Raw genomic sequence first — 26,958 nt, 5'->3', positions numbered from 1 at the left:
AGGTCTTTTTAAAGTCCATTTTGATTTTCCTCCTTTATTTGTAGCTATTGCGAACATTGCCTTGTATGCACTGAAAGTTCAACATGTTGGCACTGATTTGCTTGCAGCACCTCATCCAGACAGTGCAGATGATTGAGACATTGAATGTTCTAGTTTGAGGTACTTCGTTATTGAGGTGGACTGTACCATAGCTAGTTGAAGATGGTGTGTTATTGATGTGGACTGTACTATAGCTAGTTGAAGATGGTGTTTTATTGATGTGGACTGTACTATAGCTAGTTGAAGATGGTGTGTTATTGAGGTGGACTGTATCATAGCTGGTTGAAGATGCTGTGTTATTGAGATGGACTGTACCATAGCTGGTTGAAGATGCTGTGTTATTGAGGTGGACTGTACCATAGCTAGTTGGAGATAGTGTTATTGAGGTGGACTGTACCATAGCTGGTTGAAGATGGTGTGTTATTGAGGTGGACTGTACCATAGCTGGTTGAAGATGCTGTGTTATTGAGGTGGACTGTACCATAGCTAGTTGGAGATGGTGTGTTATTGAGGAGGACTGTACCATAGCTAGTTGGAGATGGTGTGTTATTGAGCTAGTTTTCTGTTATGGGTTCCTTGTTAATTTGTCTTTTCATGTATTCAGATTACGTTTCCAATATACTACCAGTCAAGAGTAGCATGATAAAAAATAATGGTCGTACTGGAAATTTTTAAATAGGTAATTAGAAATCCTTCTAAACAGTTTTAAAGGTTGAAACCATGTAGTAACCGCCTACCAACCATTCTGTCTTTTTTGCATTGTGGGTGTGAAATTGCTCTGAGTGGTCCTCTCTTCTCTGCTTGCCTTTGTTCACAACGGCTATTCCAGGATCCCCACTTCACTCTGAGAATGATGGTTGAAAATCTGACCTGTGCAAAGGAAGCTGAACCCTTCTCTAACAAGTCATTGAGTCACTATTCGATGATGTAAACAACTGACAAGCTGCTGTGGTGTCTCTCTCTCTTCATGGTTTGGACCATAGATGTACACGCCATCTGATGCTAGGAATTTGTGTTTACCCTTAGGGATACTACCAAGAGCGAAAGTTTTACAAGGAAGGAATTGGAAGACAGTGGCTCACTAGTTCTCTTCCAGCAATACATTTATCTTGCAAAGTTGTCACTGTTCACATATTCCTGCTCCTTGTGCAGCCTCCGTCCACTTCCTCTCCTTGACCTTGTGATCTGTATCGCTCAGGAAACCACAATTGTGTCATCACTGAAAGAATTCGCTGCCGGCAGGAAACCTCTCCCATCTCGTGGACGAGTGTGGTGCTTGGCTGCCATGGAGGTACAGATCTGGAGAACCTTATTGGGCGTTTTGCTCGCATTTATACACATGTCAGGTACATATATTAGTTATACAGCATAATTTATATTAAATTTAGTTTTCCATATTTCATTTAAATGAATGTACTGCTAATACACATAAGTTCTCTTATTTTGTGGCTTTGGACATTTAACTCTGTTCACCTAAATGTAAAAAAAAAACTTGAAGCAGTGGTCATTAAACTTAGAAGAAAAATTTGAAATATATCAGTTCATTGGCATTGAAAATTTTCGCACTTAGAAAATGTAAAAATTTAAGCCCTAGCCTAAAATATATTATATCAGTTCTCGAAATTTAATAAATGAAGTTTACTAGCTATCTATTAAAAGTTACGACATGAACTGTTATGTTCACGAACTTGACTAAGGTAGCATTTAAATGTAATTTATATTTTTCATATTCTTAACTGATATGATAACGTCATTCTATTCAGATGTACATTTAGAGAATTTGATGTAGCCTGAAATTTTTGTGAACACAGGCTTTAGCGGCGCCAACTTTGGGGGTGCTTTGCATTTTGAGCAGCTCCAATATTATTTATATACAGACTTCCCTGTTTCCACAACTATCCAAACTAATGATACAAAGAGATAGTCCATGGTACAAGCTATAACATATCACTAAATTCAGTAATGAACAATTACGATGAGCTGATTGCATCAGTATCACAAACTGAAAGCAAATGGCTTTTAGTACAGTTGCAGTCATTTAAATTTTTTGTCACCTAAGCCTACGTGTGAAGGTATTTTGTCACGTTGATGCTGCCAATACTGCTTTGCAAAATCGAACCTTGTCTTTCAAGAAAGCCATCTGTATTCCACAATGCAATCTTCCTTATGTGATGGATTTCCACAGTCTGGAGTGAAGTAACATATAAATGAACAACAAGGCATTGCCCGAGCCATAACTGCCAAGTAACCAGCAGTCACCTCGACATTTGGACACTGGATCTATGCCACATCTGCAGTTGTTGATAATATTGTGAATTGTTGGATGATCGCACTGACACTTTTATTGCAAATTTTCTAAGATTGAGAATTTTTCTAATTGATGGTTTGAATGATGGTGATAAGGAAATGGAAGAAATTCTCTCATTTTATGACTTTGACAAGGAGAGACTACTTTTACACAGGAACGTGTTACTAGATATTGCAAATTCGAACTGCACCTCGTCACAGATTTTCAGACTTTTCGATCTCTTCGGGAAGAACCTTTTCTTCGTGACATGCTACTAGAACTTGTTAAGTTCTACAATACCGTGTCTACCTCTACTGCTGAGCGATCATTCTCCTCTCTCTGTAGACTTACATCCTGCACTAGGTCTACCATGTGGCTATCATTCATTCTCACAAAGAAAAAGCTCTGCATTCAGATTTGATGAAATAGCAAGTGACCATCACTAGAATGAAATTTGCAGGCAGACGTTTGCTATGAAAACGTAATTCGTGAAGTTCTACCCGTCTGTGGTACAGTATGTTAAGATTTTATTAATCCTCGTGAAAAGTGGTAGTGTTGTTAATAATGAAATAATTATTGATTAAACACTATGAACGGTGTATTTATGTTTACCAGTTAACAATGTCGTTTGTTGTAATGAAGAAGTACTTTCAACAGTTTCAACATAAATTATATTAAACTTCAATTTGAGCACTCCCTATAAATTTTACAAGTCGTTGCGTATGCCTTAGATGTTCCTGTGTTCAACAAAAAGTACTAATCATAAGTGAAATGTACTTTTTCTGGGTAACTGCTGTTGCAGCATGCTCCTGTCCGCACGACTACACAGCTGTGTCCAACGTGTGCGTGCTTGTGGGGCCGAAGACGGACTGGCTGTCTGCTCTCAAGGAATGTCTTCGAGCAGAGAGCAGCACAAGCTTGATCAATGCTGGAGAACCTGTGCTGAGGCAGGTTGTGGCGACACTGTTGAGCCGGGGCATCCCGTCCATATGGGTTGAGGCACGCCGGAGCAGGATGCTGGACCCCATTGTGTACCAGCTGCAGACAAGCACCGACTATGCCAAGCAGCTGGCTGCCTTGTGAGTGACTTGTTAATAATGGATTTGTCCAGCCACGGGCATGTGCTGTGTCTGAAGAGAACTTCCCCCCCCAGCTCTCTCTCCCCCCCTTCCCGTCTCTCTCTCTCTGTTTTTTAGAAACTTAATTAAATGACATGTTCCATTACAGTTTGTAACATTACATGTTCTGGTTTACATCAATATTGCATGGGATGCATATTACTTAAGTTGAATTCCAGTTGTGTTAATTTGATGATTGATTAGCTATACCTGATTGTTGACTAATTGCAATATAGGCCTAAGCGTGTATTATACCGCTATTTGTTTGGAATGCCTGAGTTTAGTAATGCTGTACTTTGTACAATTTGGGTTTTACTTCTTAATAAATCCTGTTCTGTCTTACCTACAGTAAGTCTATGTTTATGTACTTACATTATGTACAGATATGTGCTTATTACTACTCTGTCTTCTATTCTACTTTAATTGTTTGTAAAGTCAATTGAATTTACAAATTTGCAAAAGTCTTTTAAGAATCTTTTCACTAAGTCTCTTCTATCTGATGGCCAAGTTCCTCCTTTGATTATTATGCTTCTCTGTAGTGTTTGCCTTTCCATGTTGTATTTGGGACATTCGAGCAGAAGATGGTGGACGGTTTGGTCTCCTCCCTCGCAGGGGCAAGTTGCATCTGGCGTTATGTGGAATCTATAGAAGTAGGCCCTTATTCTTCTGTGTCCTGAGCATGGTCTGAGTCCTGATGTAATTGGGATTTTTGTAACTATACTAAAAGCCAGGTTATGAATCGACTAAACCGGAAGCAACGTTCTGTCGCTCGCTTTCTGAGCTCTATTGCCAGATAGTGGCGCGAGATTCAAAGTGTGTTCAGCGTTTGTCACTGATATGTTTAAAATAACTACTGTCTATAGTTCTCTATAACACTATCAACAATATTAGTAATTAAAATTACTGTTTTTAAGGAAGCACGAGCTAATGACGCTGGTACGAAATGCGACTCGTAATGCAAGTGGTACTCCAAAGGAACTGGGAAGTTTGACTACACTGTCTCCGTGATTCCATTGCCAGATTTTCGTTAGCAGACGACATTTTCACGTGAGGTCCAATGAAAAGCTCCGTTCTCTTTCCCCACTCCGTCCCGCCATACTCAACGTGTCATCGCTACACAGGCTACCCCTCTAACCCGCACTTTCCTCTCGCCCTGCCAACTACTTCCTCTTTAGTCAGTTCATAACCTGGCTTTTAGTATAGTCTCTCTGCGATGCTTGGAAAGTACTTCTTTGTTTCGACTCCGTTGTTTGTAGCTCGCCATCCTCGTTCCCATCTCCTCATGCTCTCTTCTCGCAGTGTCTTCAGTACTTCGGTCTTTGAAGGATACCGGCTCGTCACTACTGGCAGCTTGTTTAGCAAGGTGGTGTGCTAATTCATTGCCTTATCTACCGATGTGAGCCTTGACCCACGAGAGTGCTGCCATCCAGTGGTTGCTTTTCAGATAGCTCAATACCTGCCTGATGTTTTCTATTAAGTTGTTGTGATTACTGGTAGCGAGTCTAGTGTAATTTTGCTGTCAGTATATAGAGCTAGAGTTCTAGGAGAATTGAGGTTCTGTTGCATTTCTGGTACTGTTTCTAGTGCTTTCAGGAATGCAAGTTGTTCTGCCTGAATGTTCGAGCAGTTGTCATCAAGCTTACATTGCAATTTTTGTTTGTGTGTTTTTTAAGTGCAAAGCAATGATTTTGTGTTAACATATTCTTAATATGGTTTAATTGCTAGTTTGTCAATAAATTATGCTTCTTTTTATGAATATGATTTCTTAAAGTTTTAGAGTAGAGTTGTGTATGTTTTCTTTGCATATGACTTAAAATAAAACATTACTCCTCTCTTCACCATATTGTAGTTACAGTGCATTGTAAGTGGAACTGGAACAAATTAGAAATACCTTCCATAATTCTAACTAGCAACTCATTTTTTTAATGGCTGTGATAGAGTAAGCCCGTATCTGGTCCTGACTATGTTTGGTGAAGATGAGAACAGCCGATAGGCAGTGGTGTGCTTCTCAAAATGAGAAACCAGTTCTGAAGATAGCCCATAACAGGCTGAAACTAGTCAACAAGTACTCTACCTAATATTTAACACGCGAAAGTAATATAATACATATTTCGAAGAGAAATAACTGTAATTGAGGACCTAAATTCTACATGTACTAATTACATGGAAATGGAATGATTTAGAATTTAGGAGGTTTCTCATGAAGTCAATAAACTTGACAAAGAACAAGTAGTATACTGTTTCTAACGTATGATATCAAACCCTGAGACATAACAATATCATATATGTGCTTAATTTGGAGTTGGCATGTTTTACAATTCAGGTCCTCAATTGTTCACTCAGTAAGTATCGTGTTGTTGTGAGTGCAGAAACCCTGAGACTGCGTGGCTGGAGGGGGAGCCAGCACTGGAAGTGGACCGCGACTGTATGGTGCTTTCTGTGAGCAATGTGACATTGCGGGCCAAGTTGGATGTGTGCAGCACACCTGCACACCACTTTGTGTGCGTGACACGCCCGTGTGCTGACCAGGATTACAGATGTGCGGGGCGGACAGCCATCCAGACGGAGCAGCCAGCGACGAAACTGGAGATAAGGTGAACTAGGAGACAGGGACAGCAGAGCACTGTGGGCGGCTTGCTCACATTTCTTATTCTGTTTCTGTCATATCTCTGAATAGCCTTTGACATTCAAGAGAATAAAACTTCCTTCCTTACTGTTTCCTTCCTTGTTTGCCCTACCTAACCTTGCCTCCTATCATCATCGTCGTCGTCGTTGTTTAACTGCCATGCAGTTAGGCCACTTGTTGCTGTTCTGGTCTTAGTATCTTCACAGATATCCTCGTTGTCTTCTTCCTATAGGTTTATAGTGTTTTTAAATCTTGTCATTCTGTGTACATGCTATAGCCATTCTGTGTTGTAATTTTCTATTTTTTTTGAAAGAGCATTTCACGTAATAGTACCATGGAAAAAATAGTATCAAATAGACTGAATTCGTATTTGGAATCTCCAAATTTATTTTCGCCGTGTCAGATTGGATTTAAAGAATTCTTGATGACGTCGTTCATTTCATTGTGTACTGCTTCGCAAAGTTGAGTGCAACAGTGCTCTATGATTCAGGCAGGAGGGCACCAGGTTCTTCCTGGATGTTTATGGACAAGAGGGGCTGTGGGAATTCAGCGACACCCACCACATGATTGTGAACCCAACCTGCGTTATAGAAGATGGCAGCAGTATGGTGGAACGCCTGTGTCTTCTGGACCCACAACGAGCCCTTTCATGGACAGCACGCAACCTCACGGGCTTGGGGACTGCAGCCAAAGACCTGCAGCTATCCATCACCAAGACTGTGTACCGCGTCATCTCTGAGAACCAGGGCTACATCATATGCCAAGCCCTGCGTGCCGGCAGCTTGGATGTGGTGAGCACACACAAGCAGCTGTTCAGGTGAGAACCATGCTTTCCCTCTACTGTGCACGGCCACAGGTGCAGAAACTGAGATATTTGAAGTTTAATGTGTAATAGGTCCATTTCATTTGCAATAACCCATACAGACACAATTACGCCTGCCTCCAAATTTTAAACAGCCATTTGTGACCATATAGAAGCAGATAGAGAAAGTTTTTCCCTATTATGCAGCAGTGTTATCTCAAGTCATGTTATATTTGCACTTGTGGGCCTCTTCTTTCCAAGGGGCCACTTGTTGGGTACGGGAGTAAGTCATCTAGGGGTCCTATAATATCCAACTAACAATAAGCAAATAAAAATAAATAATTAGAAAATAATATTATAATAGTATATTATGAAACTAGTTGCAAGAGTCATTTTTAATAGAATTTATGTTCATTTTCAAATAGATAAGTAGGTAATTTAATGTTACTTTTGCTTAAGGCCTTCAAAATAAAATAGAGACATATTTTCATGTAAACATGTGCTTTCATCTCAGGTAAATCAATTTGTGATGTTCCTGCAGGTCCAGTACTAAAAACCACGTCTATGCGGCTAGTCTGCGCTACAGGGCAGGGATGGGACAGTGCCCTCTGTCGGTGTGCGAGCCGACTTACGCCTTGGCTCACTGGAAGTCTCTTGCTCATAACCTGACAGAAGTCCTCCTCCCAGAGTTCAGGAAAATATCTGTGCGACCTGTGAAAATGGCAGCCAGGTAACTGCAACTCCACACATTTGGTTTTCCTAACATTTTATTTTTTTATTTTATTAGATTATTTTACGACGCTTTATCAACATCTTTGGTTATTTAGCGTCTGAATGAGATGAAGGTGATAATGCCGGTGAAATGAGTCCGGGGTCCAGCACCGAAAGTTACCCAGCATTTGCTCATATTGGGTTGAGGGAAAACCCCGGAAAAAACCTCACCCAGGTAACTTGCCCCGACCGGGAATCGAACCCGGGCCACCTGGTTTCGCGGCCAGACGCGCTGACCGTTACTCCACAGGTGTGGACATGTTTTCCTAACATTTCCAGGTATTTTTCCTTTCTGTTTCTAGTGTGAGTGTTGATTCATTATCTCGTATTTAAGTTAGTCTTCACAAAATCCATAGGCCACAAGTTCCAGTCAGTCTTCTTTTAATTCTTTAATACTTGTCATAATAATTTATAGTTCAGATAATATCCATTAATTGTAACCTATTAGTAAAGTCTGTATTGTGTTAATTGAATTTGATTTATAGTTCAAGTTGCAATATGACTTACAAAGTCTACAGTCCACTGTCGTTGAATTCCATTCTGTCCAGCTAGTACTGCGACCTGGAGGTAATCAAGTGAACATATGCGCTTCTGCTGTAAGAATAAAGTTACTAGTGGAGTGAAATGTCTTATTTGTAAAAGTGTTTATCATCGAAATTATCTGACATCATCATTGTAAATGAGAGCTCAGTTAAGTGTTGTGAAGAAAAACTTAATAATGATGATTTAGACGTAAGTAATGCATTGAAATAATATGTTGATGAAAATAACAAAATTGATGTTAAATTAGTGAAGGGAGGGCTACTCATCCATTAGCACTGGTCAGCTTGATGAGTTAATGACTGAATTTGGTATAATTTTCCTCTATTCAATACCTAATTCTCTCTTTACCCTTTCCTATCCAGTCCTCTGACTGAACTCTTACTTTCTTTGACCCCGATGGCATTAGAGCATTTGAGGCCTAGGGGTTCATTTCCCTTTCCTTCCTCCTCTTTCTACTTTTCTGTTCCTAGTGCTGACCTGCTATGGCACTAAAATCGTCCTCCAGTGGCTTAAGGAGGGAAAGCTGGTGATCAACAAGATCTCCCAGCTAGGTCCAATGGACCCGTCGACCAACAGCAGGTGTGGTCCTCCAGACATTCTGGGGGTTGTGTGTGAATGAAGTAGCCACCAAAACGTTAAAATATGGTGTTCACTTAAATCGGCTACAACTTGCCATTTAACCCCATTGTGCAACTCAAACCAAGAAATGGATTCGGAACACCTCAAAATCTGTGCTTCAGTGGCTGGTCATGATAATATCTTTGAAAAATATTGGAGTGCAAGAGGTCAAATGACTTTATTGTCAAACGCCTGGCATTAGAAATCAACAACAACAACATTTTATATCAGAAATAGCCTAAGTGATTGTTAGTGAGCTTCGATACAAAGTAAGTATTTTGTCCAAACATGTAAATAGAATAAATGAAATTAACACACACAGACTTCCTTCTGAGCAGACAGTGGACGTGAAGTCTTTGAACAATTTAAGTTCTGAGAAGGAAAATAGCATTTGCGTAAATCTCAAGATGACGACAAAATTTTCGTTTCAAAATCTGAAATGGTGACAGCGACAGGTGAAAACTGTAAAGAAACAAGTGAACAATCTGCACCCAGTGAACATTCCAGCTTCACATAGGAATGTGAAACGATCAGTTGTTGTTGGAACTAAAGATACGAGTGGTGTTAAGGCACTATTTCACTTCATGTATACAGACTTGTATCAGATCTTAAACAAGAGTCTCCCTCGGTAGCGCAGTTGGTATAGCACTGGCCTTCTATCCTTGAGGTTGTGGGTTCAATCCCGGCCAAGGTCGATGGCATTTAAGTGTGTTTAAATGCGACAGGGTCATGTCAGTAGATTTACTGGCATGTAAAAGAACTCCTGCGGGACAAAATTCCGGCACACCGGTGATGCTGATATAACCTCTGCAGTTGCGAGCGTCGATAAATAAACCATAAATTTCTAAAATAAAATTTCTTAAACAAGAGGATATCATACAGTTTTTGAATCCTGTTTTTCCAGTAATAAGTTGTGAACAATTGAACTCTGGCCATGCAGAGATTCACGCAGCTCTCAAAATTGACATCATGAAAGAGCACTTAGAATTGGCATTAGATCCTAATAATTGGCCAGCTATTTTTTCCCATACGCAATACAGTGTTTTAATGTTGTTATTGTTTTCCTTGTTACTGTTGACTTTGTTGATAGTCTTTTGGACTCTAAGAAATAATAATAAATATAAAATATCAAAGCAACTTTAATAAGTGAATAATAAACGATTTGCCATTATGACAGTGCAGTGGCTAGAGTTCTGGACTGCGTGGGTGTTAAAATGAGGTGCAGTGCTGAAGACTGGGGACTTGTTGCTCGATGGATCTGAACGCACTTCTTCTTCTCTCAGGACTGAAGGCACTCTGACACTTCTGTTTCGCATCGAAGTCCCAGCAGAGCCTCGCACAGAAGAGACAGAAGGCGACTACAAGAACTTGCACAGCCTGCGTCAGGCATTGACGGGTGCTGCAGTGCGGAGCAGAGACGGTCTGGAGGCCGTTGTGTACGTCCGGAGCTCCAAGTTCTGCCACGCACAAGATTTGAAGAGCAACGGAACACTTTCGTGGCCTACAGCCGCAATTGGGCAGGAAATCCTTCCTGATCAGCTTTGTGTCAGCAGTGAGGGCGTTGTGGTGCAGCAGCACTGTCGTGGAGACTTCGTCCAGGGAGGCTTCTGGGCAGAGAAGACGTTAAGAGCTGAGGTGAGTAGCTGGACAACAGATTTCAGTTGAATTTACAGATTTCTCTTACGTTTAAGTCTTTTTTATGTACGTCTGCTATTAAGATCCCATTGTTAATCCTTTGCCAATGAAGGACAGTATTACTGAGTAATTTGATTATGTAATAATGCTTGGCCTTATCCTGGAGAACCCGTAAGGGATTTCATGAGAGGTGAGGATATCGCTAATACCAGATGTGAACATGTTGAAAACGGCAGTTTTTAATCATCCACAACCTCCAGAAAGACTTCAGGACCTCATGAAGAGGGCATCAATGCACGTCACAACATGTTTGAAAGACACACCTACAATTTAGTTTTGTTATTTATTGGTTTGTGATATTGGAAAAACAAAATGTTTGATTTGAAACACTTTACATTTACAAGTTACCTGTCTATATAATATTCCTATGTTCCGCACGTGCTAGTGGCTGTGATCAGAGCAAGTTAAAAATATACAAACTTGATGTTCAATACCTTTACACTGAAAGCCTCTTCTGTAACACAGCAAAAGGACATACATTAGGGACACCTATCTTTGATGTTCTTACTTCAACTATGTCGCTAGTATTGGCACGGCTGCCATCTGTTTTTAGCAGTGAGCTGTTTGAACATATTATGCTTGCGTATGTTTATCTGTTAACTTTGTGTCTTATTGAATAGGCCTAATGAAATTCACGTTTTCTTTTCCAGAAATAAAATGCACTATTAGCTGTGTGCTGCCAGTCTTATTCTATTCATATCCATTGTTCTTTTTAAAATGCAAACATTAGGCAAAATATTGGTATATCGAAATATCTAATAAACAGTAATTTAAGATGTACATCTGAGTACTAATTGTAGGCCTAACTTACTAGATGTACTAAGTGGGCCTAATTTATCTACCTCACACATAACTAAATATTTATATGACCTGAAAACTTAATTTACAATAATAATAATAATAATAATAATAATAATAATAATAATAATAATAATATCCAAATTCCAGCGTTCATCATTGAAATGAACTAAATGATGGCAGTTTTATTTCATTCATATCCATTGCATTTTGTATTGGATCTTAAGGGGACACTCAACTTAAAAATTGGAGAAAAAGTGTCATAGAAATGAAAAATTAAATTTCTACACTAATTTACGTGACAGAACTAAATCAATACGCAGAATTCTTCCTCTATTCATTGAGAAGTCACAGTCAAATGCATAAAGCCAAAAAAATGAAAATTAAAAGTGATATTTCAATTAATGATTGATTAAAAATTGAATTTTTTTTTTTTTATTTTGAAAAGTATTGGATCTAATGAGCTGAGATTTTGCATGTTACTTTCCATGTGTATATTAAACTTTTTCTCCAAATTTGAAAAAGATTGGTCAAATAGGAAAAAAGTTCCAAAATATAGTTGAGTGTCCCCTTAATGTTTTATAAAATACATATTCCAAGGAAATATTTAATAAACAATAATTTGGGCTAACTTATTAATTGAAATCTGTATTCAGTGTATATCTGCTGTATTAATTGTAGGCCTAACTAAAATTAAAATACTGCCAACATAAGCATTAAACAGTGAGTTGATCTTTAGCGTCAATTAGTGAATATTGCAGAATTTTACATACCGGTATGACAATAATTAATATTATGGTTATGTTGCCATTCCTTTGCCTTATGTACTTTAATATGTTTACAAATTAGTAATAAATGTTCTCAGTTAGTATTAAATTATTATTATATATATAGAACCATGTGGTGGGATTACAGATACTAAACCCAATTTCGTCGCATGTTTCAGTGAATTATGCTAGCTGTTCTGCTGACTGTGTTGACACAGGAGCAAAGGGTTAATACATGCGTACACTAGAGGAAGGATTTCCGGTTTCAGTGCAGTGAGCCGTCCTCGAGGACGAGACTCCTGTACGAGCTGTCCGAGCACAGGCAGAGCACCTCCAGGACGCTGCAGACACTGGGGTCTGCCCTGGCTGAGTGTGCTGACGCCCTCTCCTGCACAGCGGCTGATGTCCTGCTAGCCTCCCGTGTGATCGCTGGTGTGGAAGATGGCACCCTGGAGAAGACGGACCTGCCGGTTGTAGCCAGTGTCGCTGACTCTGTGATGAAGGTGTTGGCTGATGGCAGGATGTTACAGAGCACGTCTAATGCCAGCAACGTCATCCTGGAGTCCCTGGATCGGCTGCTGAATACAGTGGACTTGGACTTCCCAGGTGAATACATGATGGACGCTACCTGTGTGGTTATCTGCTCTGTGACTTTCCTCCCAGGCCATCAGAGGTTCTTAATTTAGTCTCAGTCTGCTACTTCTGTTCCCTCTTAAATCTGCCCAATCAGAGTAGCCTACTGATTGTCGTCCTCTCACTTTTCAAAACAGTCTGCAAATTTGTGTTTCGGGAGTGTCTTCAACTGCCTCGTCACATTCTCGCAGGTCCATTGTCCAAGTGTCATTAATTGATTTTTCATATTCGTCTTGTGACCTTGTGGTCTAGTGGTCAGAGCTTTTGGCTACAGTTCGTGAGGTCCCGGGTTCGATTCCCGGTTAGAGCACAGGAATTTTTCCTTAAAGGGGATTATTCCTGTGTTCGTCCATGGTCTGGAATTTAGGTTAAGTTTAGATTTAAGACCTCTCCTGGCACCACATTATCATAATCATCCTATCACATCATCGGGATAATGTAACTCCGCCTTCCAGGCGCCCCAACCTCAGAAGTGGGTTACAACTAAGCCACGGCCAGGAGAGAAGACCAGAAGTGTCGAAAAGACAACCTGGTGGCATTGGATAAAAAAAAAAAAATATTCGTCTTGTTATTAATAATGATTGCAAAAAGATTGCTGGATGTGCTTCGAAGAAGCCACAAAACTCTACCCCATTGACATCAGGATTGAAGTTAATTTGCCGTGATCTGTGCAGGATCTTCGTCCAGCCCTACACTTACAGTGACGCCCCGGTTTGTGTCGCTGGTTGCAGATATTGAGGAGAGTGATGCAGGAATCCAAGGCCTGGCCGTGCTCAAGACGCAACACAAATTCTTCAGACAAGAGGTGGGTCGAAAATACTGGAAGTAGGATCTCGTGTGGTTGGTGCCATTCTGATCTGTTTTGTGTAATTATGCCAGAACATTTGGAATATCTCAAAATCTGTGCTTCAGTGGCTGGTCATGATAATATCTTTGAAAAATATTGGAATGCAAGAGGTCAAATGACTTTGTCAAACGCCTGGCATTAGAAAACAACAACATTTGGAATATTTAACTCATTTTGTATTTCTTCATCTTTTCTATAGTTGAATAAAGTGTATTGGAAGTAGGGTTGCCAACTTTTTTTGAAGAAAATACGGGAGATTAAGAAATCGACAAAATTTCACTTATGAAATAGACAGATTATTCGGTTCAGTTACTAAAAACATCTTTATTCTACACTTCGGCAGCTAGGCTTAAATTAAAAATATTTTGAGACATTTTGCCTCGTGTAATAGTTGAAGTCGACTGCAGTTTTCAGCTCTGATTTGATTAAATGTGCCGTGCTCTTGTTTCGAACATCAGTCCAGTTATTGTTCAAGAGATGAAACACCCTTTTTGTATGAGCATTACTACTTGATATGTTTAGAACAAAACTCGCCAGTTTTTACAAATTTGTAACATTAATACTGTTTGATTTTAAAACTCATTCTTGGCGAACATTACGTTCTATAAAGACTGCATATTTTAATGCATCTCTTGAACAACAAAACTCATCATATAAACAAATCACGGCAAAATCAAATGTTTAGAATAAAAGTTTTTACTTTATCCAAAAATAAGCGAGAAAAATGCTTAAAGAGAAGAATAATACAGGAGCCGAGAGACTGTTAAAAATTAGGGGCAAATACTGGAGAGTTGGCAACTCTAATTGGAAGTAACTTAACTTCTCCTTTATCTATTGCATGCATGAATAAAATATACCGGTTTAAGTGTTTAACTGTTTGCAAAGTTGGTACAATATGGTTTTCTTTTTTTTTCTTTTTTTTTTTCTTTTTTCAGATAATTGTTGTGCAAGTTTGGGAGAATATTTCACAATAGTTTAACTACACCATAGAGAATTAAAATTGTTTTATTTTATTTAGAAACAAAATGACAGGAGATGATAAGGAATGGATCAAGAATGTGAGGTTTAGAGTCAAACCCATTAGTGAATCACCAGAATGTGAGGTTTTGTGTTTCCAGTTCACCAAACAATATCATGGAACTGCCTTCCCACAGCCCAAAATGCTCTGTTAGTCATTGTCTTCCAAACTGCTGCACATCTCAACACGTTGACGCTTGTCTTGAACTGCTAGCGAGTGTTTCACTTGTATTTTGAGTTCTTTCAAAATTCTCCTATAGATGTAGGGCACGGCCTCAGTTCTTGTGCACGACTTCGGTATGCTTTTCTGGTCCCAGACTGACTGACTGCCATACACTTCAATGTTTTATTGTGTCCTCGGTCTTCCTGGATTCCTTTTTTATTCACTTTCTGTACTGCACTCAGTATTGTCTTTGGCATCGGTGCTGATCGAGAATTAAAGTGAATATGATATCTACGTTATGTCTCTGTTAGTAATTTTGTTTCTAAATAAAATAACACAATTTTAATGTTTTGTGGTGTAGTTAAAACCATTGTGAAAGTATTCTCCCAAGATTGTACAACAATTACCTGAAAACAAAAGAAAAATATTGTACCAACTTTGTGAAACATGTTATTTTCCAATGTCTGGATATTAACTTATACTAGTCTCCACTTATGAAGCGACTAAACTGTAAATGACATCATGTGGTGCCAGTAGAGACCCGGTTGTCACATAAATGATTTCTCTTTGCTCCATCTTTAATATTGCTCTTCTCCTTGTAGCACTTAGGGGACTGCCTACTTCGAATCACAGTGTTACACTCGCAATGAAGGTAACTATGTGGCCTGGTGCCATAAGTTTGGCAACATTGTCCCACTGAACGAGACATTTGGTTGGCATTGTGTTGCCAGTTTGTCTCTAATAGACGAATTTTAGCATTATAAACTCCAGTGGAAAGTTACGTTCTTACGCAATGTGTCAATGCTGTACAAGCTGTCCCTCTGGCCCACACTCACCCCTCGCCTATAGAACTAAGTACTTCCTATTTCGTCGCTTTAAAACATGAAATTAATGTAAGCCATTAATCCTCATGCTTCCCAGTGTAGTCACAGATGTATTTCATTCCTATTTTGTTCATTCAGTCAGTTATGGCCAGTGAAGAGTCTGAAGAGGGCATTTGTTTTCCTTGGTAGATGTTCAATGTATCTTGTATATTGTTGTATGTTTTCGTATGGTTTTCGAGATAATATTTCTTAGTTTTGTTTTTGTCTTCTGTTATTTATTTTATTTTTATTTTGTTTTGTTTCTTTTTTCAAGTCTTTTGGTCTTTTGTGTATTGCCATGACGTGTTGGCTTTTGGATTATCACACTGTGTTTCTTGGTTACTTGATCATTTCCAATATGCAAAATAATTGATTTTTCTTGTGCTTGCAGAGTTTTGATGCTGTATCTTATTTAATCTGTATTCTGATTTGGAAGTTGCTTACGACTTATATTGCACATTGAGTCTGCTAATAGTACTGTCTTATTTTGTTTTGTGCATTTATGACTTGGAGTTCTGCTTCAAATATTGTTGTCAGATAATGTGAAAACTTTCCCCTGTATATCCTGATCCTGCACCATCTTCTGGGTTCATTATCAGCCACTCCCCTAGTAGTGACTTGTAAACTATATTGTATTACTCTGATGTTTGCACAGGACATCGTGCGCCTGTCCTCGCATCATACTGTGGACTTGCTGCTCACCATGAACGTGTCTACCGCAGTGATAATGCCCCCGCAGCTCACCCTGAGTGGAGGACGGCATCGCCTGGTGGTGAGTCTCTTCTGGGACGACAGTCTGTTTGTGTCAGATGCCCGCGTGTCGTCACCCGTGGTGAGTGTGGCCCTGGATGGAAGGAGGCACCTCGACTTGCAGTCCCCGCTCCTCCTGGTGTTCGGCTCGTCCGGGGGCGAATGCGTGTTCTGGAGGTTCGAGGCGGCCGGCGGGCGTGGCAACTGGTCGGACGCAGGCTGCGCTGTGGGTGGCAGGGGCCTGTGTGTGTGCACGCACCTCACCCACTTCGGGCAGCTGCTGGCCCCCGTCACGCAGGATGCGAATGCTGTGCTCGACGTCATCTCGGCAGTGGGCTGCGTCCTGTCGCTTCTCGGGCTGGGGGGCGTGGCCCTCACTGCTGCACTCTTCCCCGCCTGGCGCCAGGGTGCGAGCCAGAAGGTCCAGCTGCATCTGTGTGCGTCACTCGCTCTGCTCATGGGGACCTTTCTGCTGGATGCGTCGGGGTGGCGTTGCCCTCTGCTGGGTGTGGTGCTGCACTTCTCGCTGCTGGCCTCCTTCTGCTGGATGCTGGTGGCGGCGTGGTTCCAGTACCGGCGCCTCACCAGGCCGCTTGCCTCGCTGCGTCGCGCACCGCACATCCTGCTCAAGTCAGGCGTCTTTGCCTGGGGATTACCTGTCGTGCCGTGTGCAGCACTGCTGCTCACTGCACCGCAGGCCTACGACCCCCCTCGCTGCTACCCCTCTGGCATGGCTCACCTGCTGTCTGTCGTGGTGCCAGTCGCTGTTGTGGTGTCACTGAATGTGGCCGTATTCGTCCTCATCACCTATTCCATCTGCCGGCCCTCGGACCTGCAGTCCAACGGCTACCAGTGCCGCCGCAGTGTCGCCACCCGCAGAGTGAGCACTCTTGTCTTCCTCTTCTTCCTGCTGGGGCTCTCCTGGCTGTTCGGCATCTGGCAGCTGTCGTATCTGTTCTGCTCCACCGCGACGTTGCAAGGCTTGGCCTTCTTTGTGTTCTTTGTTATACTGGAGAAGAGCACGAGGGCCAGATGGCAGCACCTGTGCCACAAGAAGAGGAACGACCCGGCTTACACCCTGTGCAATAGAGGCAGCCTCGCCTGGGACTCCAACCGGTGGTCCCTGGCTCTCAAACGCAGCACTACGTCGTCTTCCAGCTAGCAGCACACAGCACGACGTTATTTACTTGCTTATTTTATTCATTCAAAGTGAGCAACATTTTACAGTTGGTGGTTTTTCGCTCATATGCAGATTTCTGTACAGTTATTCGTGGTAATGTGAACTCTAGATCACAGAAGATCATGGAGTTTCCTTAGTAGTCCACCACTGTGGAGTAACGGTTAGCATGTCTGACTGTGAAACAAGTGGGCCTGGGTTCAAATTTTGGTTGGGATTTTTTCCAAAACCAATTGAATTGCTAGGTAACTTCTGGCATTGGACTCAGAATCATTTGGCCACAGTTCTTCGCATGTTATCATAGCCTGAGTTAAGTTCACTGCGCAGCATGCTGGCTAAGTGCAAGAGCTCAACCATTCAGGAGTGGAAAGCACAATAAGCCTCAGGCTGAGGTCTCTCCTCCATAAAAGAAGAAAGAAGTCTCCGTAGTAGAATTACATCTTTATTTAAGAGAAGGGTGATTCTGCTTTGATAATCTAATTGAACATTATGCAAGTCTAGTTTTCAGGTAAAGCTCCCTGTGAAGCAGAATTGAATAATTTCAAGGGAAAAATTGTTCCGGAGCTGGGTATCGATCCCCGGTCCTCTGATTGAACGTACCAGCACTCTACGAACTGAGCTACCCAGGAACTCTACCCAACACTTGATGTGGGTCTCTGACATCTCGGCAGCCCACTCGAGTTGTGTGGATTTAAGGGGAAAAATGTAATTGAACATCACCACATCTGTAGGCAGTAAAAACTTCAAAATGTAATGTGTTAATTCATGTATACATTTTGTAGAAAATTATCTTATCTTCCATTCTCTTGAAATATTCGAACTGTTAGTATTCTATTGATTCAGTATTTATTTGGATTGCTAATTCCACATACACTGATCTTCATCCAGCTAGATCTTTGAAATTCCTTTAGAGTAAGAGTTGAAAGAAACACCATTTTGCAGACTGTGATCTTGCCACTGTAAACCAACTTGCAATTCCTGGAAGAATCACGGTTATTTGTGTACCTTCCTTAGGCTGTGCAGATGTTACATGTTTTGTCACAAATACCTTTCTTTGCTCCCAGTTCATATGTTTTCAGAATTTATTAAAGGTGATTAATCTGTTTTCCTCGGAAATATTTTCACAAAACCTTCCCTCACATGTAGAACTGAATGAAATGAAGTGCATGTAGCTGCAGTTACATGTATGTTCAAGAATGTTGTGCAAAATAGCAAGAAATTATGTCAAGGATGATATCTTTCTGCATCAGAATATAGCTCCTACGAACCTAACAAGGATAAAGGAAGTGGAAAACATGTTCAAAAGAAAGATGGGGCAAGAGAAGAAAAAGGAAATGACAAGAATGCAAGTGCACGATGGTGTGCATTGCATTACAGAACTAAACAACTTCACAAGGATGAATTCAGTCATACACTATTGATTTAGTGAAGTGGATTCTGGCCCAGGGGCCTCTACATTCGAACCTGCTCTGTTAGTACATACAAAATCACTGTTCGAAGGAAAAGAAAAACGTAAGTTTATCATATTCAGAGACAGCTATACTGATCAAAGAGCTGTTCAATGATAGCAAATGCATTGCTGAGCATTAGTTACGGAATAGATCTGACAATCGGGCAAAAGTTTTTGTAAAGAGGGCGCACACGATTGTGCACACAGCTCTGGAGAGACCAGTGACTGTCTGTATTCAGAGAAGCCAATAACATGAGGTGATTACTCAGGAATGGACAGTGTAATGATAGTGTGACCTGTATGTAAAATAATTTAGTAATCTGTATAGCATTTGATTGTAATTACAATAGTTCTCAGTTTATTTTTACATTGAAAAACAAATCTGATGTCTCGTTGACTGCCTCACTCCATTCTGTATGTATGTCTCTGTGGTTATCCTAGACCTTCATGTTGTAGGTGAAACACCTTTAAGCAGCAAACATTGTCAATTTGCTAGCTACAAATTGGTTAATTGGTTGGAATGACTTCAGAATACTGTGAAAATATGTCGTTATTCTATTACTGAATTATTTATTTTTGGTACAAGAAACATCTTTTTATGTATTTATTTATATATCCTTGTACGATGAATAGAAAACCTGTATGTATGCTTTTAATTTCTGTAATTATTTTAAATGACGCAGTCTTTGTATATAAGTACTTGTGCATTATTCTGAAACTGGAACAAAACATTTTAGATTATGTAATAAATTACATACATCAATTCTCTGAATCTTGATCATATCCACTTACCTTTGTATAAATTATTGCCGAAATGTACACGTGACAACGAAACTAAAGCATTATTATATCAAAGTGTCAATACCACTTTCAAACCTCGTGCTCTATTTCACCTGCACTCAGCATTGCCAAACATGCGAATGACGGCTCTGGCAATGCACATGCCTCTTCCTGTGCCCAATTTTTCCTTCTCAACTCTTCTCTATTTTCTCAGTCTCCTCCTAAACTTCTTTTTTAGGTCACATGACTGCTGGGTTAGAATAATGGTTACAATCAAAACACATGATATGTTACAATGTATCTGGATGTAAAAACATTAGGAGTAGATTGTTTTCGACATGAAGAGTGCAATTATTTTCTCATTCCATGTAATATATGGTCTTTCCCCTTCCTCTGAATATGACCATACCAGTTTCATAGAATTGTGATAATCAATCCTCCACCTAATTTTCACATCTCTCTATTTTGAACGTCATGCAGACCACCTGAGGAAGTGCGTTTGTGTAGATTTAACTTTTCAATTTATATTCTGCTTCATAAGCTGTCACACTCCTAAGAAATGGTATGCAGTATATTATGCATTTATTTTTGTTATTTTAAAAATATGTTTATTACTTAAGGTTCTACTTAACCTTCTCACAGCCACCGGTGTAGCTCAATTGGCAGAGGTGCTTGCCTGCTGACCAGAACTGCACTTGGGAATGGATTTGATTCCCATTTGGCTGATTACCTGCATGGGTTTTTTCCCGAGGTTTTCCCCAACTGTAAGGCGAATGTCTAATCTATGGCGAATCCTCGATCTCACCTTGCTGTCACTAATTCCATTGATATTACAGCATTGTTAAATAACCAACTAAAAGAAAACAAGAATCTTATCATTGGCCTTCCTCTTGCTATCTTTTCTTTCATTTTTGTTTCAAGCCCACCATTTTATAATTTTTAATATTAGATATTTGAATTTCTCTCATCCTTCAACCAGTTTTTCAGTTTCTAACATTAAATTGTTCACCTCTGTATTGCCAATTGGCATTTAATTAGTCTTATCTATAATTATTTGTCACCAGTTGTCTTGCTATTCTTTCAGTTATATATTAAAGAATAATTGTCAGCTGTTATTATTAATTGAACGTCAGCTAAGGATAATGTAATACAATATTCTTGAAAATCACTGTACCCATAATGCTGCATTTTCTCTACCATATTTTCTTAGCCTTCTAAATATAATTTGAATAAAGTTTCAGAGGTAACAAACCTTTGATGTAATTGTTTAGTGACGAGAAAGACGTCGTTTCTGGTAATTATGTAGTTAGCATCGGTCAGACCACCATCTTCCTGCAATAGAGATCCAGGGCACATACTTTCCCGTTAGAGCCTAAAAAGCTGATGATCATGAAAAAACGTTGAAAAATTAATTGAAATACATCTATGTGTGTTCCCTGGATCTCTATTGCCAGAAGATTGCCTGGCTGATGCTAATCTCTTTCCTATTTTAGTTTCAGCTGTAGCTTGTGGTATAATTCCTTTATATTTTTTTTTACTAGTTTGTTTATTGTCTAGAATCTCCCATAATTTCTAATGACAAGCTATCATATGCTTTTTCAATATCAGCAAATAATAAATTTGGAGTTTGATTTCATATAGCTTTTTTCTCAATTATCTGTCTAATACAGAAAATATGATCAACATTGGCCTTTCAACTCTGAAACTTGCTTGCTCTACACTTTTCTTATACATATTTGTTTCCTTCTTCCATATAATATTTTAGACTGTCTTCGTGGTCTGGTGGTAGTCTTCATATAAAATGCCATCAGAGCTGTCACTGGGCAGAAACTTGAACACACATTCTAATATTACATTGTTCACAAGTAACACCATCTGTGTTCAACTAAGGGATGCTAGAGACATCCAGTCTGCAGGTGCCTTGCCTTGACTGCAGGAAACTTTACGTCTTCCTCAGAATATATGTATAATAATATACATTTCAATAAGTTCCCATACATCGTGTCGTGGTCTAAGGCATCCTGCCTACAGAATGCACCCTGGTTCGAGAAGAAATGGTCATGAAATTTCGGGGCCCACCCAGAATCGTGGAAAGCTACGATGGGTAGAGAAATCCGGTTATGATAGCCAGCTATAATGGCTGGGGGATCATTGTGCTAACCACACACCTACACGACATTTATTAATTTTTCTTCATATTAAATTGTGATTTTTGTATACATACTATTTCAGCAATATCTTTCAATAGTAAATGAAATAAGAGTGGATATGATTAATTTGTTTTTTCATGTAAGCTTCACGAGAACTTACAATCATACCAGAAACAAGAAATTCTGTTCCGGTAGTGGAATAAATGTTCTAGTCCTGAATTCTGTTCTGTTCGATTCGATTTGATGTGCCACTTTCTGCTATCTGCCATTTAAATACATTGTGAAGAGAAATTCGATTCTGCTAAGTGGGAGCGGGCCTTAATCCCTCTGTAATTGAATCAGGAATTGAAAAAGGATTTTTTTTTTTTAACGAGTTAGCATAACATTCTCCAAGAAAAGTCATAATTATATTCTCTCTCTGTACAAGGATGGGTGGAGTTCGACGCACTCATAATATCCATTGTGTTTGCTAAATTTGATTTAATGTATAAAAGGTTACCAAGCTTTCACCAAGTACGGATCTAGCACCGTTTTTAAATGTCACACATTCATTAGTATATAGCACGTGTTTCTTCTGTTTCTACAGCAAACTTTAATCTTTTTCGCGCCATAATTTACAGGAGGAATTTTCAACGATTTTTAAACAACTGCTATAAATCCGAAAAGTGACATGTTTCGGCTAATTTCATGCTTTTCTTTATTTGTTGACCTCACTGGTTTTAGGATCTCTCTTAGAAAATGGGTTTAATGAAATCTTATATCGCAAAAATTAATTACTTAAATCCTTTTGCCCGCCCACCGAAGAATTAGCTATAGTTACAAGATGTCTGCCATAAGCAGTTATTCGATTGTAGAATTAAATCATTCAAATGAATTGTCCAATAAATGCAATATGTTGCTTACTCCCTCTGTACATATTGACTGAGCATTTAAATGAAATGAATGTTTTCGAATTAACTAGCACTTCAGTGGTTCATCATGGATTCATTGTAATGAAGGTCAAGGTCAGATATTCAACACCCGCACCTAACATTCTTTCTATTGTTGCGCGATATGACCCTGAATGTGACATTCTTATCATATGGAATAAAACCTGTAACTTGATATAGCTTGTTGTGGAGGTAGGCAAAGTGAGTGAATAATCGAATGATATTGTTAACATTTCGTTTATTTCGAACAGTTTTAATCGGAATAATTCGAATGAATTCATTCGATTTTTCATAAGACGAGGATACACCGGTATTACCAAAGTCCAAAGAATAACGAAGTTTGAGGAATACTGAGCTTTATAAAAGACAGGAAAATTATTAAAGGTGGGCCAGCAGGTCGTAGTTATAAAAATATGAGGAAAGCCGTGAGTGAAACAGGACAACAATGCAAGTAACTTTGAGTATGGAACGAAGTCTTGGTTCTGGTTTTATAATTCATCACTTTTTAATTTTTAACAGAAAAGGCAAACACAATATTAACTTCTTTTGATGTTAGGAAATGGAAACTTATATTGCGTCTCCACAGTTTTCAGCTCCACACCTCGCACTTCACATCCCAATTTAATCGGTGTAAGACTAAATATCATTTTTTAGTTCATATTCAATAGTAAAGGTAAAAAAAAAAGGTATCCTCGTAATATGCCATGAAGGCACTTGGGGGGGGGGGGGCATGGAGATAGAGCACCATGCTTTCCATGACCTCGGCACCACGCTCTGACTGCCTTTTACCCCCGGGAAGGACCCGGTACTCAGTTTTATAGGAGGCTGAGTGAACCTCGGGGCCGTTCTGAAAGTTTGACATCGAGAAAAAAATCCTGTCACCACCTGGGATCGAACCCCGGACCTTCCAGTCCGTAACCAGCTGCTCTACATATTCAATAGTAGACTGATGAACTATTGGTTGCATTGCAGGTATTGGAACAGATTTGATAGCTTCTGTAATTAATTGGAGACTTTGTTTTTCTAATTGTTTTAGCTTTTTCAGATTTGCTCTTATAAAAACTTACCACAGTATGTTAATACTGGTTTTATATAGACGTTGTAAGTAATGTAGTAGTAAGAGTTTTTTTTAATATCTCTATTATGCCTAATAAGTATTTTATAAGTGATAAATTCCTTTCAACATTTCGTGTTATATATATTCTATATGTTTAGTATAAAAATTCATCCCCAAGTATTTTACTGAATTTGTAGTTGATAATGTGGACATCCCAAAAATCCGGAATGAGTTTAGAAACTGTTCGAGCCATGCTTGCTATCTTAACCAAGTTCAACATGAGCTGCCAGGAATTTGCTGCAAAATTGAGATCCAGAGAAGACCTGCTTAAAAAATGCCAGTAATTTTAGTAGTATGTAAGTAGAATGAGTATTCTAATTTTTTAAGTATATAAAAACAATACAAGTGAATAACAAACTAACAGAAATTTTGACAGAAATTCTTTCTTATGCCAATTTCTGTCCCCTGAAATATCTGGTAACTTAAGCATATTGGATATTGGTATTTCTTTCTTGTCTGATCCGAGCTTTGAAACGTGTTTTGAGACTGTCTGAAGTCATGGGAGTGTAAACGACAGCATGCAAGAATTGTGTATAAAATTATATATTCTGAAATTTATACGAATATCATGTATGACTGCCATTTAATTCCTTTACTGTTTAATTTCTCCATTTCTGAAAATGATAAAAGCGTAAGGTCAAAGTTGTACTAACTGTTGCTTAGAGTCTCTTGTACATAACATTTCAAATATTGCAATGAATCATGCAACAACGAGATAGGTAGACATTTAATTCAGAGATCTTTGATTTGCAACTGTAATTACTTTATTGCTAACTTTTAAAAGGAATTTTTATAAATGTAGTGTGTCTAGTGTTAATGTAACACCTCTTGCTAATTATTATATAACGTTATCACAGTACAAAATCCCCATTACAGAGATGCGACCAGTCCCATAACAGAACCATGGAAGTTGAGAGTAATACGCTGTTAGAGAATTTGCATAGCTTTTCGGCCTTGCTTCCTTTGTCAAGACTCTGGCATATGGAATTTGTTTTAGTTTATATTTGGTAGGTTTTGAGCCTCAAACCCTGTACCATAAGACGTTATTTATTACATGCCTCATGCAGTCGACCACAGTAACACTGCCATGTTCTTTATCGTGTTGACTTGCTCAGTCCATGTACCCATTTTTATGATTTATACATATACAGCAGAGTCTCGATTATCCTACCTTCAGTCACTGTTCGTGGTAGATCTAGCAGTGAGAAAACGTCATTCAGCAGGCAAGCGAACATTAATGACACAGTTTTTCTCAAGCACTGTATAATTTATTACTGTGAGCCTACTGTGTTCTCATTGTTCATTAGCATTTTGTTCTACTTTTTTTTAACAAGTAAAGTATTTTACTATAACACTTGTTTCATCATATATTTCTGTCCTGTTCTCCATTATCCGACATTTTCCCTTATCGACCCTCCCAGATCCAGTTTAGATCGGATAATCGTGACTCTACTGTATATGATTCTTTTTAGACCTCTATCATTATATTTTAAGCATCTTTTCTTCAAAAACAACGCCAATCCATGTCTAAAAGTTGTGTTATTGTGCATATCACTTGAATACTCGCTCAGTCTGTAGACTGGTGGATAAAAAACTAACTCAGTCCTTTCATAAACACGGAATAAATGCGTTTTGAGATTACTCTTCAATTATAGTTTCGTTATAGTAGATTTTCTAGAACCATTATTCAAAAGACAGAAATGAAACACTTTATTACGCACCTAAATAAAAAGATAACTAACTTTTTCCAAAAGGCATTTATTATAGGTAGTGGTGAATGTAGGATAAGCTATAATTTCGCTGACAACAATGTTTTTCTTTTTAAACATGTTGTCCATATCATTTCATTATAACATGATCTTAATATGCAAAAAGCAAAATCATTAAAAAAAATTGTTATAGTTGATTTTAAATAAATCGTTTTTCTTTTCATAAGAGAGCCCTTTAATTAAGTTTTTAGTAAAAAATTGTGTAGGAGAAATATCTGCACACAGATAATATGCTGAAACTTGGTTCTCAAGTCCCTGTGCTGCTGCCTTCAATGGGGAGGTACATCTTCATGCATAAAAAACTACATTTCCCCATTTTATTTATTTATTTTGATGTAAAATTCACTTTTCTCTTTCTTGTGGTCCACTATTGAGAACCAAATCGGAAATATATGAAGAGGTGCATTGTATGTCTGAGGACAACAGTAATCGGTGAGTTGATATAGTGGCCATTGAAAGGTCTATGAAGAAAGCCATAATTTTCAACTCAGCAGTCCAATTTGAGACAGCAGGAACAGGTTTAGATGAAGAAAAGCAATCTCTGTGTCTTCCACGAATTCCTTAAAAGAGTTACAAAATTTATAATTATGCACGGGAAGTGCGAGGTTTGTCTTTTGGTGCAAGAAAATCCTCCTATAAATTCACTAGTAATATCTTACAAAGACATGGGGTTACTTATGAAGATATAAAAAAAAAATCTGTTTATATAATATAAAAGACTCAATAGGAATATTGCATGACAATTTATATAACGCCTAATCTTTAAATTTAATTGTTAATTTACATTATAATTTTTTTATTATTTGTCTCTGATCTGATGATTGCAAAAATTATTTATCGTTACATCTTATTCCGGACCTCTGTAGTCAACTGTAAAGAAGTCTGACGTCCTGGGGAATGAGATCTCTATAAAATATTATAGATTATATTGTTCCTGCAGTTACTAGAAACATTTTAAAGTAAGAATCACTGAAATATTTATAGATTCGTGGAAAATAACAGGATATGCATGATTTCATGCACAAATGAATATTACTGTCAATTAAAAACAATTGATTGAAAAGATTAAAAATGCAAACTAAAGCAGAAATTGTTAGATCAGATTAAATTTTTTTTTTATCCGTAGAAATTAGAAGTACTCATGGCACCATGATGCATTGTCAGCACACAGGATGTATTGCAAGTTTGGCAATCTCATTCCACCAGGACTGAAGAATACTGATATAGCAATGTTTTAATTACATTTGGA

General features: G+C 38.8%; 1 protein-coding gene across 1 annotated transcript; it reads left to right on the top strand.

Moving 5' to 3' along the window:
- Positions 1-1,049: 1,049 nt before the first annotated feature.
- LOC138700844 (uncharacterized) lies at positions 1,050-21,636 on the top strand. The gene is made up of 9 exons (XM_069827199.1): positions 1,050-1,385; positions 3,129-3,405; positions 5,814-6,038; positions 6,561-6,887; positions 7,414-7,602; positions 10,088-10,439; positions 12,334-12,670; positions 13,372-13,502; positions 16,243-21,636. The coding sequence occupies exons 1-9, from the start codon at positions 1,325-1,327 to the stop codon at positions 17,497-17,499; spliced, it is 3,156 nt and encodes a 1,051-aa protein (XP_069683300.1). The 5' UTR covers positions 1,050-1,324; the 3' UTR covers positions 17,500-21,636.
- Positions 21,637-26,958: the final 5,322 nt, after the last annotated feature.

Source organism: Periplaneta americana, chromosome 6 (assembly GCF_040183065.1).
Source record: "Periplaneta americana isolate PAMFEO1 chromosome 6, P.americana_PAMFEO1_priV1, whole genome shotgun sequence".
Lineage (NCBI taxonomy): Eukaryota > Metazoa > Arthropoda > Insecta > Blattodea > Blattidae > Periplaneta > Periplaneta americana.
The sequence above is the reverse complement of the archived record's forward strand: the minus strand, read 5'-3'. Positions and strand labels throughout refer to the sequence as shown.